The 20,764-nt window shown below is 39.2% G+C and overlaps 1 protein-coding gene and 1 pseudogene across 1 annotated transcript; both read right to left on the reverse strand.

The window, feature by feature from the left end:
- Positions 1-11,060: 11,060 nt before the first annotated feature.
- On the reverse strand, positions 11,061-11,228 carry LOC106842794 (mitochondrial import receptor subunit TOM7 homolog pseudogene; annotated as a pseudogene).
- Positions 11,229-19,118: 7,890 nt separating this feature from the next.
- On the reverse strand, positions 19,119-20,545 carry FTMT (ferritin mitochondrial). The gene has a single exon (XM_014859577.3). The coding sequence runs from the start codon at positions 20,472-20,474 to the stop codon at positions 19,752-19,754; it is 723 nt and encodes a 240-aa protein (XP_014715063.1). The 5' UTR covers positions 20,475-20,545; the 3' UTR covers positions 19,119-19,751.
- Positions 20,546-20,764: the final 219 nt, after the last annotated feature.

Here is a 20,764-nt window from a genome sequence, read left to right on the forward strand (position 1 = left end):
TGCCAAGAAGTGCCATGGCTGCACCCGGGATCCGAAACGGCGAAACCCGGGCAGCTGAAGTGGAACATGTGAACTTAACCGCTACACCACCGGGCCAGCCCCTAGGATAATGATTTTTAAAGTGTAGGGATGGGGACATTACAGAATCTGTCATGGATTTTTCAAATAACTGCTCCTAGAGGATTGTATCAATACTGGAGGGTAGGTGGCACATAGGGATGATCTTGAAACAGTTACCACCTTGTCCCACCCACTTATTTTGAGAACTTGGAAGCCCCTAGCCTGGATCAGTTTACATACAAGATATAGCAGGAGGCAAAACTTTTAGAAGAGTTAGATCAAGGAGTTGAATAGCCTGGTAGCCAATCTATTTGTAACCTTGGATTTTCACATGTGACTCCTTATACAGCCCTTCCTAAAGACATAGTCAGCCTCAACGACTAAAAGTTTCAAAATAAAAAGCACCCTTAACAATTACCCATCTAAAGAAGTGAGAGAAAAGGCACAGAGGGCAACTGTAGGCCATGCTACCTACCAATCCTGAGCCAATCAGTTGACAATCACCCAAAATCAGCAGTCATGGAAGCTGAATTTCTGAAAATGAATGATAAGTGGAAAAATACAATTTACTAGAAAAAAGTATTTTCTTTGAGCTAAAGTTTCAGCCCTTTAATCTGCCTCCCAAGACTGCTTCTCTAGGCTACTGCATAAGAAAACCCTAGCAAGAACGAAAATTGTAGATAGGTTGGAAATATTTTGCTAACACAAAATCCAGAAAAAAACCCACACATTTTAGAAAAGAATTTTAAACTATATCCCTGTAAGTTACCTTCAGTTTCTTTGAGTGTGAGTAATGTGATCCAGTTGTGATTGATGAGAAAAATGTGAATGAAAGATAATCCAAATAAGTTCAATATTATGCATATGATAAATCCCGCAATCTGAATATGAAAAAAAGAGTCTTATACTTTCATGAACATAAAAAAAAATCAGGTTTCTACCCTCCAAGTAAATGCTAAATTCATGTTGAAAGGCTATGGATTTGATGGAGTCCTAGGTTTTTAGTCTGCTTGGAGTAGTTTGATTTGCCCCCAACTTATAGATGTGAAATAAAATCAAGTGTAAGATAGTCTGGAACAGTCATTACTAATTGTGATGGATAAGAAAGAATTCAGGGAAACACTGAGAAGTGAGCTGACCCTTAAAGGGAGTTCAGGAATTGAGTTAGAAAAGAAAAAAAGGCTGATGGGGGGCATGTTGACTTATTTTCTGCGATTTTTTTGTCCATTTGTGAAATGCTTTTGTTTTAGTTAAGTGGATTATGAGTTCAACAAGTCTACAGTCATGTGTGGCTGAAAACAACGCACTATTGAATTTCCAAAGTAGCCAACTGGCATTTTTACTTTTTAAAGTATTATATAGTAAGAAGAGATAGAGACTAAGAGCTATCTTCTCTGTTCCTCTGGGTCCTTCACCAAGACATCTGGTCACTTTTATGACTAAGCTATTTGAACAGTCTGTTGAACCTTGACTCGCTGCATTAACTGAAACGGCCTCAATTACATTCTAGGCAAGGCAAATTACTTTTGTAAGTCAAAGATTCTCATAAATTATTTTCCTTGTAGACTAATGGTCTGTGAAGACTCAAATCTTTCAAAGAGTTGTACGTATTGTTTTCTGTGTACTCGGGTCCAGTTGGGAAATTACAGCTTGTTTCAAGGCTTCAACCAATTCAGACTACGTTAAAGTACCATTTAAGTCTTCTTCTGACCAGATGTTTTGTGGGCATCAGTGCAAAGCAGCATTATATCTTTTACAAATATTATGAGTGATGAACATTTCATGCTCTGGTTTATTTTCAAGTTTGGGGAGAGGTCAAATTAAATAATATCCACTTATAATAATTATGATAAACTACCATCTTTTGCCATATCCCACTTGACATAGCCCAGTCATTGTGATAAATGCCTTACGCACTTACTTAGCAATCTTCAAAACCCTTTGAGGGAAATGAGAAAACCAAGGCAAGAGCGCTCAATAACTTACCAAAGTAACACAGCTAGTATGCGAAGAAGTTAGAATTCAAACCCAGACCTGGTTGATCAAAACCTGCATTTTTAATTTCTCCTCCATTAAATGGGTGTAATTGTTTTCATAAAGTCACATGGTTGGTGTGTTAGGCAAGATGGTTTATTGCAAGTGATAGAACCCAGCTTAAAAGAGCTTGCTAAAATGAAGCAAAAAAAAAAACATGTTGGAAAGGTATAGGGATGATCCACAGAATTTTAAAAAGTGCTAAAGTAACCATAGTTGTTTCAGAGGTCAGAGATTGGAACCAGGATCTGGAATAAAATCAGATGTATTTCTCTTTTCATTTCCTGTATTATGGCAGACCCAGAAATTTTAAACATGCTATTTTATATCTTTGCAAAAATTTTCTGGATAAGCTGCCATTATTTCTTTTGACAGCTGAGATAATGAACACATAGTAAGTGAATTAATTTGTTGAGGATGAGTGGCTGATCGGTTGCAGAGACAGGAGTGGAGCCCAGCCCTCCAGACACTTGTACTGTGCTCTGCTAATCTACTTGTTCTTTATGAAGTTCAATCGCTTCAGTATTTCTATAAATATTAAAGGCTTTTTAAAAGATATATAGGCAGGCTAATGGAGATATTAATACTTTTTAAAAGTGAAAACTAATTTGAGATTTGAGATTCTCATATATCTCAGATATTCTTATGAATATTGACCATATGAAACCCAGGAACAATACATGGGCAATCAATCTACATCGTATTTAAAGTCTTTGGTACTATATTATACCATTAAATGGAAGGTTACCTTTACTAATATGGATTTCATTGATTCTCTGTATAAAAATTTCATTAAAATGCTTTTTTAACAGATAACTATTTTAGAATATAACATTTGGTTTGTAGCTGATGCACAATGGGAAGAAAGATCTTGATAAAAATCATTCAGTATTCTTTTCCTAACCTTAACCTTATGTAGACATGCTAATAAAATAAAGAGGAAGTATTGATTAGTTTCTGTGATAATTAGAACATTTTTTGCCTTTTGCTATGTAAGTAATTTCAGATGGACAGGTTTCCAGATTAGATGCCTTATCCACAAGATGGTGTCCTAACCTTAGCAACCAATAGGTTGAGCTTACAAATAGAATTGACTTTACTTGGCAAAAATGTTTTTCAAATTGAAAATGCCAAGTGCCCACGCATAAAAATAATTACTCCTCGGCCTGTGGTTTTGTGTAAAATGTACGTGGGAAAATGAATCGTTCGACTCAATTTGATTAACTCTTTTTGTTGTAGATTTGTATTTATTTATGTTAATGCTATACTGGAATACTCAGTTCATTAACTTCTAATTTAGCTAAAACAGAGAGGAAAACTGTTTTCCTTGCAAATGACAACAAATTTTCAAACAGCACAATAGTTGAATTTTGTGTAATGTACATTTTATTGTATGTCATCAGAAATACACTTAATAATTAACAATTTTTTATCATTTTTTATTGCCATAACGGTTTGCTTTTGAAATCAGGGATAGTAATATCTAGGTAATCTTGTACCTGACTGACTTTAAAATTTGAATATTGGTAAGTTGCATGTTGTTTTCCGAGTTGAACACTGTTGTTTTCTCCTTTCAAAAACCAGCATTTATTCCCAGGATCCAGAGATATCTGTAGTTCTAATAATTCTTACTGGTCATCACTGACTTTTGAACACATGTAGAGACTTTCTAATACCAAATCCTGGGGGAAAAGAGGTAGGATGCATTCTATTACTTTTAAAAGAGTATGAATAAAAAAAGAAATTGTTTTAGATAAAATTAAGTAGACTGATAATAACCTCTAGTTCCATTTAATATTAACTTAAAAGAAAGCTAGACTTGCCGTACAATTGAAAGTAGTGCTTTTGCTTTTAAAATGATATTTTCCATTTTTATGCTATCTGTACTTCTACCAAACCATGAGTTATTAAAAAGAGTATTTGGGGGATCTTTCTATATTTTCATCCTGAAAAAGAAAGTTTATATAAAATCACATGGCTATGATGGAGAGCAAAAAAGAAATATATCAGAGTGAGATATATAGACTCACTTCATAACTCATTCTCTGCTTTAATGGTACAAATGTGAATTTTATAGAATTTTGGAAATATGCATTAGAATAAAAAATATACATACTCTTGAACCTAGTGCCACCTTTAGAAACTTATTCTATATAAGTCGAAGTACCAGTCCATAAGGGCATACAAACGGTAATGATTACTCCGGCATAACTCATGGAAGCCAAAATAAAAACAAAATAACACTGTAACAAGGTGAATGCCCAGGAAAAGATGAATGGTTAGCTACATTATGATATGTCTACCTTATGAAATATTATTTAGCTGCTCAAAGAAAGAACTAAAGCTATGAAACCATACAAATTGCCTAGAGGAATTTACACTATGTATAGTTGAATGGGATGTATTATGGAATGGGAATGTATTGTTGAATGTATGTATTGTTGAAGAGGAGTATTAAGAAATTTGTAATGTCTCATTTAAAAAAAAATAGAAAAATTTTATATATTTTCAAGACATATGTATATGTATATGTCCATATATCCTTGTATCTGATTAAACAGTCATGGAAGGAAGCATGGAAGAATTCATATTAGTTTATTTACTTGGGATCCTTCTTGAGGGCTTTCACAGTTTCCTTGGAAAGCTGACTCTATGAGACTGGCATGCAGGAAGTTTATGAAGGAGTGCTCCTAGGGTCGACCATTTTATGGGAAATGAAGGAAAATAGATTAAGCCAAAGGAGGGGCGGGGCTGTGGTGCAGTCACAGCAGCTGCTCAGCTGATCCCATGGGGACCTTGGAGCTGGGATAGCATAGTCATCCCAAACTGGAGCAAGGGGGCCTTTTTGCCCTACTGTCTGTCTGCCTTGCCCCTGCCAACCCTCTACATGGATAGTCATCGGAGGTGGACTGCCCCCAGGAAGGAGATGTGACATAGCCCAGCTCTCTTCAGCTGAGGGTAATCCTTAGAAGGGGGCATTCAGCTGTGAGTCAACTGTCAAGATTCCCAGCAGCTGAAGGAATAAGCTCTTAATCCTGAAAGGGGTGAGGAAATCTAGTTGGCACACCATAACATCCTCCAAACAATGGGGTGAAGAATAATAAGGTTGAAATGGGGGAGGAGAGAGGAAGAGGTGGCCGTACAAGAAAAAAGTGATTTCAATGAAAGCATTTAAACAAGTGGTAAATACACACAAATACTTCAAGTGCTATGGGAGTAGCAATGCTATGAAAAATTCATAATGTTTTACCTGGAAAAACCTTCCAAAACCTTTCCTGACCCAATTTTCTGGGTCATCCTTACTTTTCAGTTTTGTATTTTCTTTGACAACCCTGAAGGGATAAAATGCTCAGTAAAGGATTGAGAAGTAAGCACAAAATTTTATTTTTAGAAGGAATAAATGGCTGATGAAGGAATTTACATCATTCTGTACACTTAGTGAAGTATTTTGGCTATGGAACTGTATTCTTACTAAGATGCTATATTTGGAGAAAAAAATTCATCTTGGGTAAATAGATAAGCATGTTGATAATATAGTGTGCTTTAATGTATTATGGTAAGACTGCTTTAGCTAGACTATACATACAGCTTTGTAGTTTGATTCATTTATTGAATAACTATCATAGGCCAGGCAGTTTATCAGGCCTGGGAGACTAGAACCTAAAGATTAGTGTTTCAGAGCCTGTAGGATAGGTGGACAAATAAACAGGCAATCACAGAGTGATAAAGGCTATGGTAAAGACAGATTGAATGCTATGGGAATTGAAATGATTACCCAAACACAAACCAGAAGGTTGCAGGGTGAGGATGTCAAAGCTTCCAGGAAGAGGAAACTTCCAAATTGTGGGGTGGATATCGGGGCCGGTGAATAATAGGGAAGAAGATCTGAGTGTAACAAGAATACACTCAGGGAGCTATAAGCAGTCCAATATGCTGCAGTCGAAACTGTAAACTGTACGGATTAGGATGAGGGCAAGAGTATCAGGAGATCATTCTGGAGAAAGAAGCAGGGACAAGATCATAATCATGGTCCTGACAGGAAAGATAAGTCAAACAGGATAATTTGAAGAGAGTATAACAAAGCAGCTCTTTACAAAGATGTGGTGGGGGAGTAGGGCAAGGGTTGGACATTTCCACTCCAGGCCTAACGCAGCAAGAGTTAGAAGACTTATTAGAACCTGTAGACAGAGGGACTAAGTAGAGGGAGCTGCCTTCCTCACAGGAGGCATGGCTTCTGTGGAGGGATGCTGCAAACTTGCAGCGAGACTGAAAGGAGGGAGCTGGGAGAACAAATCCCTTCATGGGACCACAGGGCACTTGCGCTCGTTGATATGTCCTTGTAGGTTAGAATGGAGAAAGGTGGAGAAGAGCGGAGAGTGGTTCTGGAGGGGGAAACAGAAGATCTCTTCCCTGCGTAAGTGGCAGTTGCAGAATTAAAGATTAAGCAGGAGGTAAGTAGATGAGGAAGGGAAGGAAGCTATTTCCAAGCAAATTGAGCAACATGGCAAGATTCTGTGGCAGGAGGGTGCATGGTCAATCTAGAAACTAAAACAACACCAGTGCACCTAGGGTGGAGAGAGAGAAGAGTTGGGATACGATGTTGTAGAGGTGGCCTGAGGCAGATCATACAGGATGATTCATGTCAAATTAAATAATTTTGTCTTTATCCCAAAAGAAATGTAATGCCATGGAAGAATCTGATCATGGGCAACATGGTCAGATATTTGTTTTGTAGAAATCATTCTTCTATTAGAGAACAGACTGGGGCAGAGTGGATGTGGGAAGACAACGACAATGGTCTGGGAGAGCGATCATGGTGGCTTGCACGAGGGTGCTAGTGGTGGAGATGCAGAGGTGGACACAATCAAGAAATTCTTAGGAGGTAAACAACAGATCTTGGTGACAGTTTGGACATGGAGGTTGAGGGAAAGGGAATTGTTAAACATTATTATTAGGTTTCTGATTAGATCAGAAACACTTTGTGAAAAGATTCCTTTTTCTTTTCCTGATAATTGTAACTCTTCTTTGTATTCGTGCTAACTCTTTCTCAAATCCTCAATTGTAATGATCCTTTCTTCTTTTATTCTTGACCAGTTTCCCTGTATTACATAGTGAACTCATCCCCTTTTCTTACTTACTAAATCATCATGTGTCCTAGATTTCCTCACATGAATTTCCTCTTGTAGATTTGTTAAAATAGCAACATACTTCTTTCTAACTCCTTCCTCCTCTGGATGTAGTCTGTGTGAATTCAGTAATGGATGGAAGTAGCATGCTACCAATTCGAAGTTTGGTGTCATTAAAATTCTTCCAGGTTTGTGATGTTGAAATTACCCAGTTGTAGTTTCCATTTATTTCTATCTTGTTCTCGCTATCTTCTTCATGAATAACCTCTTGGTTATGAAAGAAACTTATATCTAGCCCTTTCAAGATTGCTAATACGTCAAGGTATTTTCAAACAGAAAAGCCAGAAATAACATAGTTCATCCTAAAACTGTTATTCCTTGAACGTATTCACTATTCCTTGCACATATTTTGTATTTATCCATAAAGAAGATACTTAAAACAAGTCTAACAAACATTTTCCTGTTTCAGTGATAGATAGGCCCTCCTGAATTCACGTCAATACAGGAGAAAATAATGGAGCTTCAATTATTTTGTGTGGATCTTGTTCAATTAGAGGAAAGTCATTTTCTCTGTATTATCATATGAATCCAATAGTGTATGTATACCTCCAAATGACAATGGAACATTAACAACCAAGAAATTGAACTCAGGTATTGCTGACGTGTGTGACATTTTCAACGCCACATAATGTAATTCAAAGTGCGTCTATTAATTGAGTGTGATATCATTACATTCCATTAATGACCATAACTGTATTAATAAATCATTTATTGTTTAAAATTACGCATTATGTGTACATTTGCTGGTAGAAAAGAAACAGGTTGTATTTTATTTTTGTTTTTGCTTTTTTGCTGAGTAGGATTCACCCTGAGCTAACATCCACTGCCAGTCTTCCTCTTTTTGCATGTGAGCCACCACCACAGCATGGCCAATAACAGACAAGTAGTGTAGGTCCACACCTGGGAACCAGCCTGGGCTGCCAAAGCAGAGCACACCAAACTTGCTAGGCCGCTGGGTCTGGCCCAGAAACATGTCGTATTTAATGTCTCAGATGAGGAATGCTGCATAGATTTGGTTTTGAAGGCAAAATGATTTAGTAAAAACCTCCAGAACCTGAAATTGAAGTCTCAGAGTCCAAGTCTGGCTTAACCACTGGCTGATAGTGTGATTTTGAGTCTCAGTTTCTTCAACAGTGAGACGGAAATAACACTTAAATGATAGCGTTGTTGTGAGAAAAAATAAGTTAATGTATGTAAAGGTACTTTATAAATTGCACAGTATAATGCTAATATTATTTATTATTGCTATTAAACTTTAAAAAGGAACATTGTCCCTATTTGTAGTTTCCTTGCATTCACAATAAATTAGTTCTTATACTACTACCCATAGTAATTTCAAGATGCTTATTTAAATGGAGACTTTTGTCTGACAAAGATCAGAAAAAAAATATTTAGAATGAAATTCTTTTTTTTGCTGAGGAAGATTCACCCAGAGCTAACATTTTTTGCCAATCTTCCTCTTTTTTCTTTTGTATGTGGGCTGCTGTGACAGCATGGCCACTGACAGACGAGTGGTGTGGTGGAGTTCTGTGCCTAGTTCCTCACGTGGGAATCGGGCCAGGCCGCCTAAGCAGAGCACAGCAAACTTAACCACCAGGCCCCTGGGGCTGGCCCTAGAATGATATTCTTCATGGGAAATCAGTTTTCTGCTTTAGTGAATATACAGATAATTCTTGTTTTGCATGGTAGTGCAGGGACATAAAAATGACCTTGCAAGTTGAAACTATGTAACGTGATCTTAATAATCATTGGGAAAAATTACAATTATGTGACCTTTAACTTTTAACTTTTCTTTGGTCCAAACATTAAACACTCTCACCGTTGGTTATAAATGTAAAGGGACATGACAAAATAGTAAAATCAATATTTATTTAGTACACCATAATTTAAAACATTAGAAACATTGAGAATTAAAGTGTTTTCTTTCTCTGAAAAAAATATCGTGTAATTTGATCAGTGTTTGTCTTTCTCTTCTTATAATGTAAGTTAGCAGATGGAGCCAGAAGCTTTTTTTATGTTTTGGTGAATTGTCATACTCCTTTCAAAATCTGGATTCAGTTCCAAAATTTTATCTTTTGCACGTTCAATGTTGTTAAATATCTCCAAGAGTTCCTTCAGTGTAAAGTTTTTTGCAGGTGTCACTTCTCTGGAATATCTTCATCCTTTTCTTCATAACTGTTCGTTCAGGTAAATAAATTCTAATAATATCCAATTTGACTTCCAGCAGTAGAGCTTTTCATTTCTTTGTTACGCTTACATTTTTTGACCCTTTCTCTCTTTGGATTGTCGAATATCATAAAATGTTTGACACTGAGAGACAAGGAGGCTACACAACTACAGGGTTACTGTCTGAAGGTACATTGAATAACAGATGCATGGCGACTAATCACCGACAGACTTCGAAAGAAGTGACAAGACTGGTGTGCTGTCCTGATGTCCTCCAGTGACTGATCCTGATGTGCATCTGCTTTATATAGTAATTTGTGGACTAAGGAGCTAGCAGCAAAGTTTGTTCTTTATCAATTTACTCACAGTAAATATGCTATGGCAACTGAAATTAGAACCATGTTGTTGAGGGACTACTGTTCTTTAACTAAACGTAGCAGCTGAAATTCATGGATATTGGAACAATGTGAAGCAAGGCCAGCCTGTATATTTAATCAACAGGAAAGCAGAGTGCGAAGCAAACAACAATTTTGGGAAATGCTTTAGGCTAGATAAAAAGGAGAGAAGCATGAGTGCTCTTCCAACAGAAGTATTTCGATTACTTAATTTAATGTGAGAACACATTGTAGAGAAATGTAGCATATATGCACTGCTTAGAAATGAGTAAAATTAATAGCAGCTCCTATTTAGTTGCTATATTTAAATTTTATGATTTTAAAAAAGGTGAAATTATCAAGAGATACAAAACAATATGCAATGAAAAAAGTCTTACTAGCGCCCCTTTTCTAGCTACCAGGTGCTATTCACTGAGGGCAACTGACATTAACCTTCCAGGACAGTCTTTGCACATGCAAGCAAACATATTTGCAAACACATTCACATAATTTTCTCCCCTTTTAGAGCACCAGTTCTAAGCAGCTAATATTTATTGAGCATTTTCTATGTACCAGACAACGTGCTGAACTTCATATGCTTTATCTCATTTAATCCCCCAATAAACTTTGAGGGAAGCTGTTATGACGGCAGAGGAAAATCAGTCTCTGAGAGTTTAACTTCTTTTCCCAAAATCATGCAGCTGGTATGTGGTGGAGGAGCTATTGTCACCTAGGTATTCTTAATTCTCAAGTGCAGGCTCTTAATGAGAAGACGACACTGACTGGGATCTGTATAGAGGTCTTGCAATAGCATTTTATTAGTTTAACAGTCCTCTTGTGCTACTGGAAATTCTTTTTGCTAATTCAGTCTATGACAATATGGTGCTCAGGGGGTTTGAGCGAGACTAAGATATGTCCAAAACATTAGCTATCTCTCTCAGGAGATTGTTTGGCCACCATCTGTACTGGGAAAGTGGCCAGGTTGCTTGGAAGGAGCCCAACCCTCAGTGCCTGTCTGTGATCTGTTCTCTGGGACTGCCGGGCAGTCTCTCTCCTTGTTGGGCAGTGGAATTTCATTTGCCCCTCATCCAGTCTGTGTGTGTGTGTGTGTGCGTGCCCTGTGCCACTCAACTGGTGAATGTCTGAATGATGTCTCTTCTCTTATCCCAGCCAGAGCACACACCTTCCATGTTGTTCCTGTCCATTGACTGCTCCCAAATCCAGAGGACCAAATAGTCCTTTATCCCCAAAGTAAGCTCCAAATACTTGGTTCCGGCATTCCAGGATCTGCAGCCCTCTTAAATCCCAGGTAAATCATGAGAGGAGTACAGCCACAGCGGATGGCAAACTGATTGCCCTTCAAGAGCTACTGCAACCTCTGCTTGGCCTCTTTGCTCAGCTTCCCCATGGCGACGCCTGGGGGAGACACCGTGAGGACATGCGCACACACATATCATGTTTTTTTCATTTATTCATTCAAAAGCAAATATACTTAATAGTGTCTTAATCTTGCACGATAGAAATATGAAGTTAGGAAAGCTAACAACATACACCAAAGCCTGTGCGCCTTTCTGATTTCATAAACTGAGCGCCGCTTGACAGTTTATGCTTAACAGTCTGTTGTAAGCAGAGGTACTACCCTTGCCAGTTCTGGTTAGCAGCTGTGCATATTTCCTAGTTGTCTGCTTCCTGAATGAATCTCTTCATGCACTCTTGGAGGGAGTGAACAAAGTGTGGCATGAAGGAGCCTGTGTTGCTCCCTTTTCTCCACTATGCCTACCTCTCACCTTTCTTTGTTGCGGTGGAGGTGCTGAATGTTGCTCCGCTGCCTTTTATCTGAGAGTGGAAAGCTTGAAGGTGAAGTTCAAATTTTTAAAAAGTCAAGTGAACATTCTTGGCTTCAGGTACTCTGGGTCAAAGTTCCAGTAAGAAATTTACACACAACCTACCCACCCCCCCCCACCCCCCGTCACGCGCCCCCCCAACACATGTACACTCCGTCCCGGGATATCTTGGTATGCAGGTTAAGTGCTTCTCCAAGGAAGCTTTACCCTTTTAAACGAACTGCACAAAACCTGATTAACAGTTGAATGTGAAGGACGATGATTTTCCAAATCTGCTAGTGTTAGGAAAAACATGCTATATTTTCCTGTAAGTCTGAAGGGCTTGGATCTTGCACCAGGGGGTGTTTGCATTCAAGTGTAATATAATCTTTCATTTATTTAGCAGTTTGGAATCATTTCTTCTTGTATATTAGGTTTTTTTTTTTCTTGAGGAAGATTAGCCCTGAGCTAACATCTGCTGCCAACCCTCCTCGTTTTTTTTTGCTGGGGAAGATTGGTCCTGAGCTAACATTCGTGCTCATCTTCCTCTACTTTATATGTGGGATGCCTGCCACAGCATGGCATCCCAAGCGGTGCCATGTCCACACCCGGGATCTGAACTGGTGAACCCCGGGCTGCCGAGAAATAGAACGTGGGCACCTAACCGCTGTGCCACCAGGCCGGCCCCAAGCCATGCAGCTTTAATACAACTGTAATTATAATTATTGCTGGTCCTGCCAAACATATTCATGAACATTGCCATGAAAATTCACAAATATGGGAGACTAGAAGGCAAAGGTGTTCTATAGTGTTCCTTGCCTTGTCTCTCTTCTCAAAATGAATTTTGAAGATTGTCAACAGTGTGAGCCACTTATCTGCATGTCATAGTTCTGAGGATTCTTCATTAACTGTTACATTAAAGAATTTCCATCATTAGTCAGCCCTCAGAAATCTGGATTGATCTGCACTGAAAGAAATTGCCCATATTTCAAACCCCTGGGACTGTACAAGAGGAAAGTACACACTCTTTAATTGAAATACTAATTCTCTAAAATCCTCTCTGAAGATAATAGTCTATTTCTATCTGTCTGCACCACATTTGCACATGCATTCCTAATGTTTGGGACTCAAATGATGCTCACAAAATAATTAAATTTCCCTGAACTGCCAAATAATATTGGTTTTAAGTTCTCTTGAAAAAAATCATGCTTAAGTTATATTTGTAATAATGCCACATGTAGTAGAAATTAATACCTATGACTATTAAAAATATCATCACTAGGGGCCAGCTCCATGGCCGAGTGGTTAAGTTTGCGCAATCTGCTTCGGTGGCCCAGGGTTTCGCCAGTTTGGATCCTGGGTGCGGACATGGCACTGCTGGTCAAGCCACGCTGAGGCGGTGTCCCACATAGCATGACCAGAGGCATGCACAACTAGAATATACAACTATGTACTGGGGGGCTCTGGGGAGAAGAAGAAGAAGAAGAAAAAGGAAGATTAGCAACAGTTGTTAGCTCAGGTGCCAATCTTAAAAAGAAAATACATATATATATATATATATATCATAAATATCCATAGGGAATACTGTTTGCTATAACTATTTTCATATTCTCCTGAAGGAATTAGTACCCAGTTCTAGGACTAAGACTGAAAAGTAAAAATATGAATTAAATTAGATATACTTTGTTTCCCAAAATATGTTTCCTTAAAGCAATAATGAAGGATTCACTTTTTTTTTATGAAGGAAAAAGAAAACAATAGAAAAGGAAAGGAAAGGAAAGTGCTTTGTCTTTCAACTTCAAAATACGAATGAAAGAATGACATTTTTGGTGAATTCAAGTATAACTCAAAGTTCAACTCACTCAAGTTCTAGAATGTGATTATAATAATCTGTTCTCTAGAATAAGCAATTATTGGATTAGAATGGCAGAAGATCTAGAATTTCAAAGGCAAGTGTTGGCTTTCAGTTATATTGAGTAAACAGGAATAAGCTATTTTTATTACTCTATAAATTCAAATTTCTTCATAAATATTTTCCAATTTCCGGCTCTTTAGTACGTTAATGCTCATCTTATGAATTTACTTCTCTTGAAAAACATATATATTTGATCACAGCAGTCACTATATATTCCAATCTTCTGTCTAGCCATATAAATACTTGAATGTACCAGAATATTTGTTTCAGAAAGTGGGCATCAGAACCTAAAATCATGAAGCAGGAGTCCCCATTAGTTCAGTTAGGGACATGAAACTTCAAAGGCCACGTGGGCACATAGCCCTCACTTTGCTCTTGGAGCTGCCCTCTGTCCTGGGCACAGACTGTGAGTCCCTTAAAAGCAGGAATGATATAGCTTTATTTTTGTGTCTTTAATGTTTACTGCAGTGCCTGGCATATAGTGGGCACTAAATAAAGTGTATTGAATAAACAACTGAAAAGTTTAAAACACATATACGTTACCCATGGCCAGAAGAAAAGATATCAGACCTCAAAATCTTGAAATCTTACCATTTAAAATCCAGGTCTCATGAATCACTGAGACAACTTGGTACTGATCAAAGGTGTAAGGGAAATGAAATGACTGTTTTTTTTCCCCTGGTTTCTTTCTTCTATACTATTTCCCTTTCTCTTGCAACTGGTGGTCCCCATACTCCGCAATCTTCTTGTTTTTATTTTATTTTTGATATAGCAAAGGATGTAATAGGAAAATATGTTTATTAAAATTTTAAAAAGTAACAAGGAAAGTTTGAGGTCAACCAACGTAAGTACCCTCAATTTGCCCTCTTCTTGTCTTAAAGTCCATGTCGCTTCTTCCCTGTTTCATACATCCTGGTTTGGAAGAATATATCCTTCCAGGTCATACCTGAGCTCTTTATCTCATGCTCCATTCCACCCCGGTAACTCATGCTATCACTTACTTCTCAAGTGTCTCCATTTTTATGGCTTCTTTGCTCGTCCTCACAACACTAACAGCCATTCTTTACTCTCTTGTGCCTTCAATTGATTAAAAAATAAAACAAAAGAAACTTTTCAAAAGAGAATTCTATATTCTCTATCTTAACCCTATGAATGTGGCCTTCCATCTCCACCACTCCTAAAGCCATTGTTCTGAAATAACCTAATGACTTACGATCGCCAACTCTGATGGCCTTTCAATTCACAACCTCATTAAACTCTGCAGCATTTGATGGAAACTCTCTCCTCTCATGGCTTCCAAGACCAGTGTTGGTTTTTGGTCTTTCTATTTTTATATTTCTTTCCTGTATCTTGTCAAGAGATTTTTATCTAATCTCCCCTAAATGTAGAGCTCCTCCAATTTTCCAAGTTTGTATATTTGGACCCCTCTCCTCTGCTTGTCTTTTCTCTCTTCTCTTTGTCAGTTCAGCCTCTTCACAGTTTAACTTATCATCTCCATATGGATAATTTCCAGATTCACTTCTCTGATATTAGCTTTTTGAAAGATGCCGACCAGCACTTTCAACTGGTTTCTGGATATCTTCATTCACTTGCTCACTCATTCACTTACATTCACTGAGGACCTACTGAAAGATCAGTACTGCTCCAGAGCTGTGGAGACAGTAGTGAACAAAACAAAGTCCCTGTCCCCCCGAGCTTGCATTCTAGTGAGAGAAGAAAGTATAAGCAAATGAAAAATGTGTCAGGTGGTAGTAAGGGCTATGGAGAAAAACAAATCAGGTCAGAGGACAGAGAGTGACGCAAAATGTGGTGACTGATGTAGACTGGATGATCAATGAAGTATCTCTATAAAATGCCACTTGAGCAGAAACTGGAAGGGAGTGAGAGTTCAGAACATGATCACATCTGGGGCAAAATGTTCCCCATAGAACAGAAGTGCTGAGATACAAGCTGGCCAATGTGACTGGAGTAGAGTGAGCCAAAGAGATGTTCTCTCTCCATATAGAGATAGAGATATCTGATATGGAGAGAGAGAGAGAGAGAAAACTCTTTGACTTCATTATCTATATATTTTATAATATATAATTTTATCACTTATAATCTTACTGCTTCTTACACTCTTATATACACACATACATATCTGGTACATATTACATAGGACCTTGTCGGGTATGGTAAGGACTTTGACTACAAATGAGAGGATATGCCACTGAAGGATTTTAAGCATAGAAGCAACAAGCTCTGACTTATACTTAAAAAAAAAAAACAACACTTTGGCTTCTTTGTAGAGAAATGATTGTATGTGCTCAAGTGTGGAAGCGGTTAGACCAGTCAAGAGTGTAACATAAAATGTAATCAGGAAAAGGCGATGGGAGCTTGGACCAAAGTAGCAATGATCAAGGTTGTAAAAAGCGTTAAGATTCAGGATCTATTTTGAAGGAAGACCTGAAGGGTTTTGCTGAAGGATTGGTATAAGGTATGAGAGAAAGAGAATAGTCAACAATGACTGGGCCTTAGAAACTGGTAGAATGGAGTTTTCATCTATTATGAAGCAAAAGATTTTGGATTGAACAGGTTGTGGAGAACGGTGAAATCAAGAGTATGGTTTTGAACATATTAGATACGAAATGTCAGACATCTGAGGGGAATTATCAACTAAGTATTTCAAAATAAAATCTGGAATTCAGAGGCGAGGTCAAGCAAATCATATAAGTAGGTCGTCAATAGATACATATTTAAATAAAAGTCACAGAACTATGAAATCTTTAGAGAACAAGTATACACAAAGAAGAGAAGAGGCATAGATGTGAGGACGAGTTCACTTTTACTATTTAAAATTTAAACCCCAATGTTTAAAGGTCAGGAAGATGAGGGAATTAGAAAGGGAGACCACGATATAGAACGGCATGTGAGTGCTTCAACAGAAAAATGACAATTTCTGCTAGCCGGTTGGTTAAGAAGAAGGCTGAGAAATGACCATTGGATTTATCAACGTGAAAGGCACTAACGGCTATAAGAGGAAAAAGAGAAGCTGTGGTGGTGAACAGAGAAAACAGCTTTACTTGCGAAGGATCAAGAGAGAACAGAAGTGGAGACAGGAAGCAGAAATAACTTTTTCAAGAAGTTTTGTTGTAAAAGAGAGCTGAGTAAATTGTGGCAGCAAATTGTGTTTGCTGGAGGGAATGCAACTCCAAAGGCGGCATTTTTTTTTTAAAAGATGAGGAGAAGTAACACCATTTTTGCTTCTCAGGAGAACCAACCAATAGAAAGGGCAAAATTGATGATGCAAGTGAGAGGATAATTGTATGGGTGGTGTCCTTGTATCCTTGAGTATGTGAGAGGGTTGAGATTCTGGGCACAGTGGGATGCTGGTTTTAGGACACAACGTAGATGCTTCAGTCATTGTAGTAGAACGAAAAGCTTTGTACGTGAATACTGATATAAATATGTGATTAATTCAATGATGGGAAAGTGTGAAGTTCTCCTGTGATTACTTCTAAATTCTCAGTGAAATAAGAGGACTATCAACTGGCTGGGCTGGGGGTGGATGGGTTGGGAGGGGAAGGAGATTTAGAGATTTGAAGAGAACTGAGAAAGCATAAAATAATTATCTAGGATAGTGGTTATTGAATGTCTTGACAGCAACAAAGGACAAAAATACCACTATCCTGGATGTAGATACATGAACACACCCCCTCACCACACAAAATAAGAGTTTCAAGAGAAAACATTCTCACTTCACTTACTTTCAATTCAATTCCATTTTATTAACAAAAAGTGAATAGTGACTCACTAAATAACTTCATGACACTAATGGGTTGCAATCTGCAGTTTGAGACACACATCTGGAGGAACTGAAGAAGAAATTTTCTAAAGAAATGTAGCTAGATTCCTGCGCAGTAAAATAAACTAACTTAAGGATAGAATGTAACATGAGACTGATCAGCAAATTCAAAAGCAAATCACTATGCAGTCCCCACCCCCAATCATTCCTCCTGCTGAGACCTCCATTTATTCTTAACTCCTCTATTCTCCAGTAACACAGACTTGAGATCTATCAATTTTCTTCCTGTACCCCATTTCTGTAACTCTCTCCATTTCATCATTTGCAAAATTTAAAAGATCTGCCTCTAAACTCTCACCAGCATCTCTTTCTTTCTATTTCCATTGGTTTTACCACGGTTCAGGCCCTTGTTGCTTTTGCTCCATCTCATATTTTACCTTTTTTATTATGATACTAATGGGTGTCCATAATAAGAAATTTATTTTAAAAAAGACAAGTAACTAAAGAAAATAAACACAATTTCACTATTTAAGAGATTATCTAGTTTCACTTGTTTGTATATATACTTCCATTTTATATGCATATGTATTATATACTTTTCTCTGTAATTATCTCTATACAACTATGCAATGTAACCCTGTCTTGTAATATGCTTGTTTTTAAGATAACACATTGTGAATTTCTGCTCAGTTCATTATGTTTGAAATAGTCCCATTTAATAGCTGTGGAGTGTTCCATGTACGGTGTTTTAATCTAAACCATTTTGTTGAATTTGCGCAGTCACGTGCATGTGCCTCTCAGCTCTGGGACTGCAGGGAACACAATTTACCAAGGACCCCAGCTGCTGTGCTATAAAATTGATTCATCTCTTAGTTTGTTGTAAGGCTGCACTTCCTATCAGTGGCTCCCAGTCAATAATGGAACGCGGGAAATGTGCTCAGGCAGGACCAATTCTTGGAGACTTGGCATTCCTCTTACCAGTGACTTTGGCTGGAGGTCTCCCTGACAGCCTTGCAGAACTTTCTTTAGAACTATGCACAGCTTTCCTGTCTTCCTTCCCTCAGGATCTGCCCTGCGTGGCGTCTGAAGGCTCTCCCTGCTTCTTCTCCCAGCTCCTTTCCCATTTTCTCTCACAGGTCTTTCTGTTTCTGCCAATAAATTTCTTGTACACACTTTCATCTTGCCATCTGTTTCTCAGGGGGCCCCAACTAACACAGACATTTAGGTTGTTCTCAGATTTTTATTCTGTGCACCTAAACTTCTGATTGCTCAACTCTTAGCACAACATTCTTCAGTGGAGAGCCCTTCAAAGCATTGCCATTGCTCACTAAATTAAGCTTAACCTCTCCCTCTTACCTCCACACCGAGGCTGGCTCCAGCCCATCTTTCCAAACACCACCACTGCTTAGTCTAGGCCGAGGCCTGCTCACCAAATATTCTCCCACTCATCTTATCCCCCGCCCCTCCCCCAGGCAAGAAATCATTCGCCCAGCGGATGCCTCCTTCATTCTGGATCCCTTTCTCATTTTTCCACCCCAGTGTTCTTTCCCCTCCATTACAAAGGCGATACAAGAGTGTTTTCTGCAGTGTCCTCACTCTTTTTGGTTTGTTAAAAGGGAGTCTTTATCAGGGAAGTGTATAGAGTTTATAATCAGACAGACCTGGATAGTTATAGTATCATCATTTAAAAAAAAAAACTAGCTAAGACATGTTTGGGAAACACTGAGCTAAACAAAAGTAATCCAAGTCTTTATTTTTTTGTTTTGTTTTGTTTTTAATTGCAAGACTTCCCAGAGCCCTTAAAATGCTTATATTGTGACTTTCCAAAGCCAGCACTGATACTTTACATAGTTTGTCTTAAATTTATTTGATCACAAAACCCTTTAAAAATAGATCATCTCCAGACATTACTGTTTCTTGAAAGGGTAAAAGTTGTCATAGAATTCTGCATGTATGATTTTTACAGTACTATATAGAATCTTCATTTTGTTACAGTTATTTATCTATTTATCTAACACATTTCCCCACTTTAGCGTTTAGCATAAAGTCTTGAAAATAACAGGCACCTGCTGAGTTGAAAATCACGAAATTTTAGTGAAGGTTCATGGTCTGGAATAATATTCGGGAAGTGGAGAAAGTTAGTTCGGGTCTATTTTCAGCAGCTTCTTTGCAGTCTTTGCCGTTCCACAGTATCCTGGGCTACTTTTCAGGCTGGGAAAATTATCTTGATGCTGGGCAAAACACCCTTGTTAACGTAGGGCTAAATACATTTTCTCTACAAATCACTTTGTTGGAAGAACAGTATAACAGAAGAATATAAAGGTGGAGGTGCATTTTAAGGGTAAGAAAGCAAGAGATAGCTAACTGTGGCTCCTGGCACACCCTGGGAAGGCACCCTGAGGCTTAGTTCTAATTGTTTTCATTTCCGAGGGTATGTTTGTCAAAAAGGTACTCCGCCAGGCCAGAATCCGGGGCCCCCATCTTAACCAAGTTGTGCACGTGGTCACCTAGTTCTTTGATAGACTTCACCTGGTCGTTCAGATAGTGGGTTTCCAGGAAGTCGCACAAATGGGGGTCACCTTTATCTGAGGCCAGGGTGTGCAATTCCAGCAACGACCGGTTCACATCCTTCTCCAAGAGCAGAGCACACTCCATGGCATACAACCCGCTTTCCCAGTCGTTTCGGTCGGGTTTCTTGATGTCCTGCAGGCAGATCCGGCCTCCTCGCTGGTTCTGCAGCCTCATCAGCTTCTCCGCGTGCTCTGTCTCCTCCCGGGACTGGCGAAGGAAATACCTGGCGAAGTTGTTCAAGGCCACGTCATCTCGGGAGAAGTAATAGGCCATGGACAAGTACACGTAGGACGCATAGAGCTCGAGGTTGATCTGGCGGTTTATGGCGGCCTCGGAGTCGGGGTGGAAGTTCTGGCGCACCCGGGAGGGGGCGGAGGCGGGCCCGGCTGGGTCCCCGGAGGAGGAGGCGGCGACCAGCGGGCGGCGGGGGACGGCAGGCCAGTGGCCCGAGGGGCCCCCAGGGACCCAGCGCGGGGAGAGCGCAAAGCCACGGCGCGCGTTGCGCAGGGACACCAGCGAAGCGCCGATATGCTTGGAGAGGAACAAGAAACAGGATAGCATGGCTCCTCCGCTTTCGAAGCGCGGAAACTGACGCCAGGCCGTCTCAGCGCACGGTCGGGCGCCGGGGTCGTCAGGTCTGAATCGGAATGTGGCCTTAGGCGACGGCGACTGCGTCACACGCCCCTTCCCTTCCAGGGGCGCAGAGTTTCACGCGCCCGGGGGGGGGGGGGTGGTGGGGGCGGCCGGGGCGCGCGCGCCTGTCGCGGTTGGGCACAGACAGATGACAGTTACACAGCTCCGTTTATCTGTTTATCTAAACATTGCCCCCATCGTCGACGCGAAATTTCTGC

The sequence above is a fragment of the Equus asinus genome, chromosome 9, assembly GCF_041296235.1.
Source record: "Equus asinus isolate D_3611 breed Donkey chromosome 9, EquAss-T2T_v2, whole genome shotgun sequence".
NCBI classification, from domain to species: Eukaryota; Metazoa; Chordata; class Mammalia; order Perissodactyla; family Equidae; genus Equus; species Equus asinus.

Bases quoted from the DNA above. Each gene is read 5' to 3' on its own strand.
- FTMT (XM_014859577.3), bottom strand. From the start codon at position 20,474: ATGCTATCCTGTTTCTTGTTCCTCTCCAAGCATATCGGCGCTTCGCTG.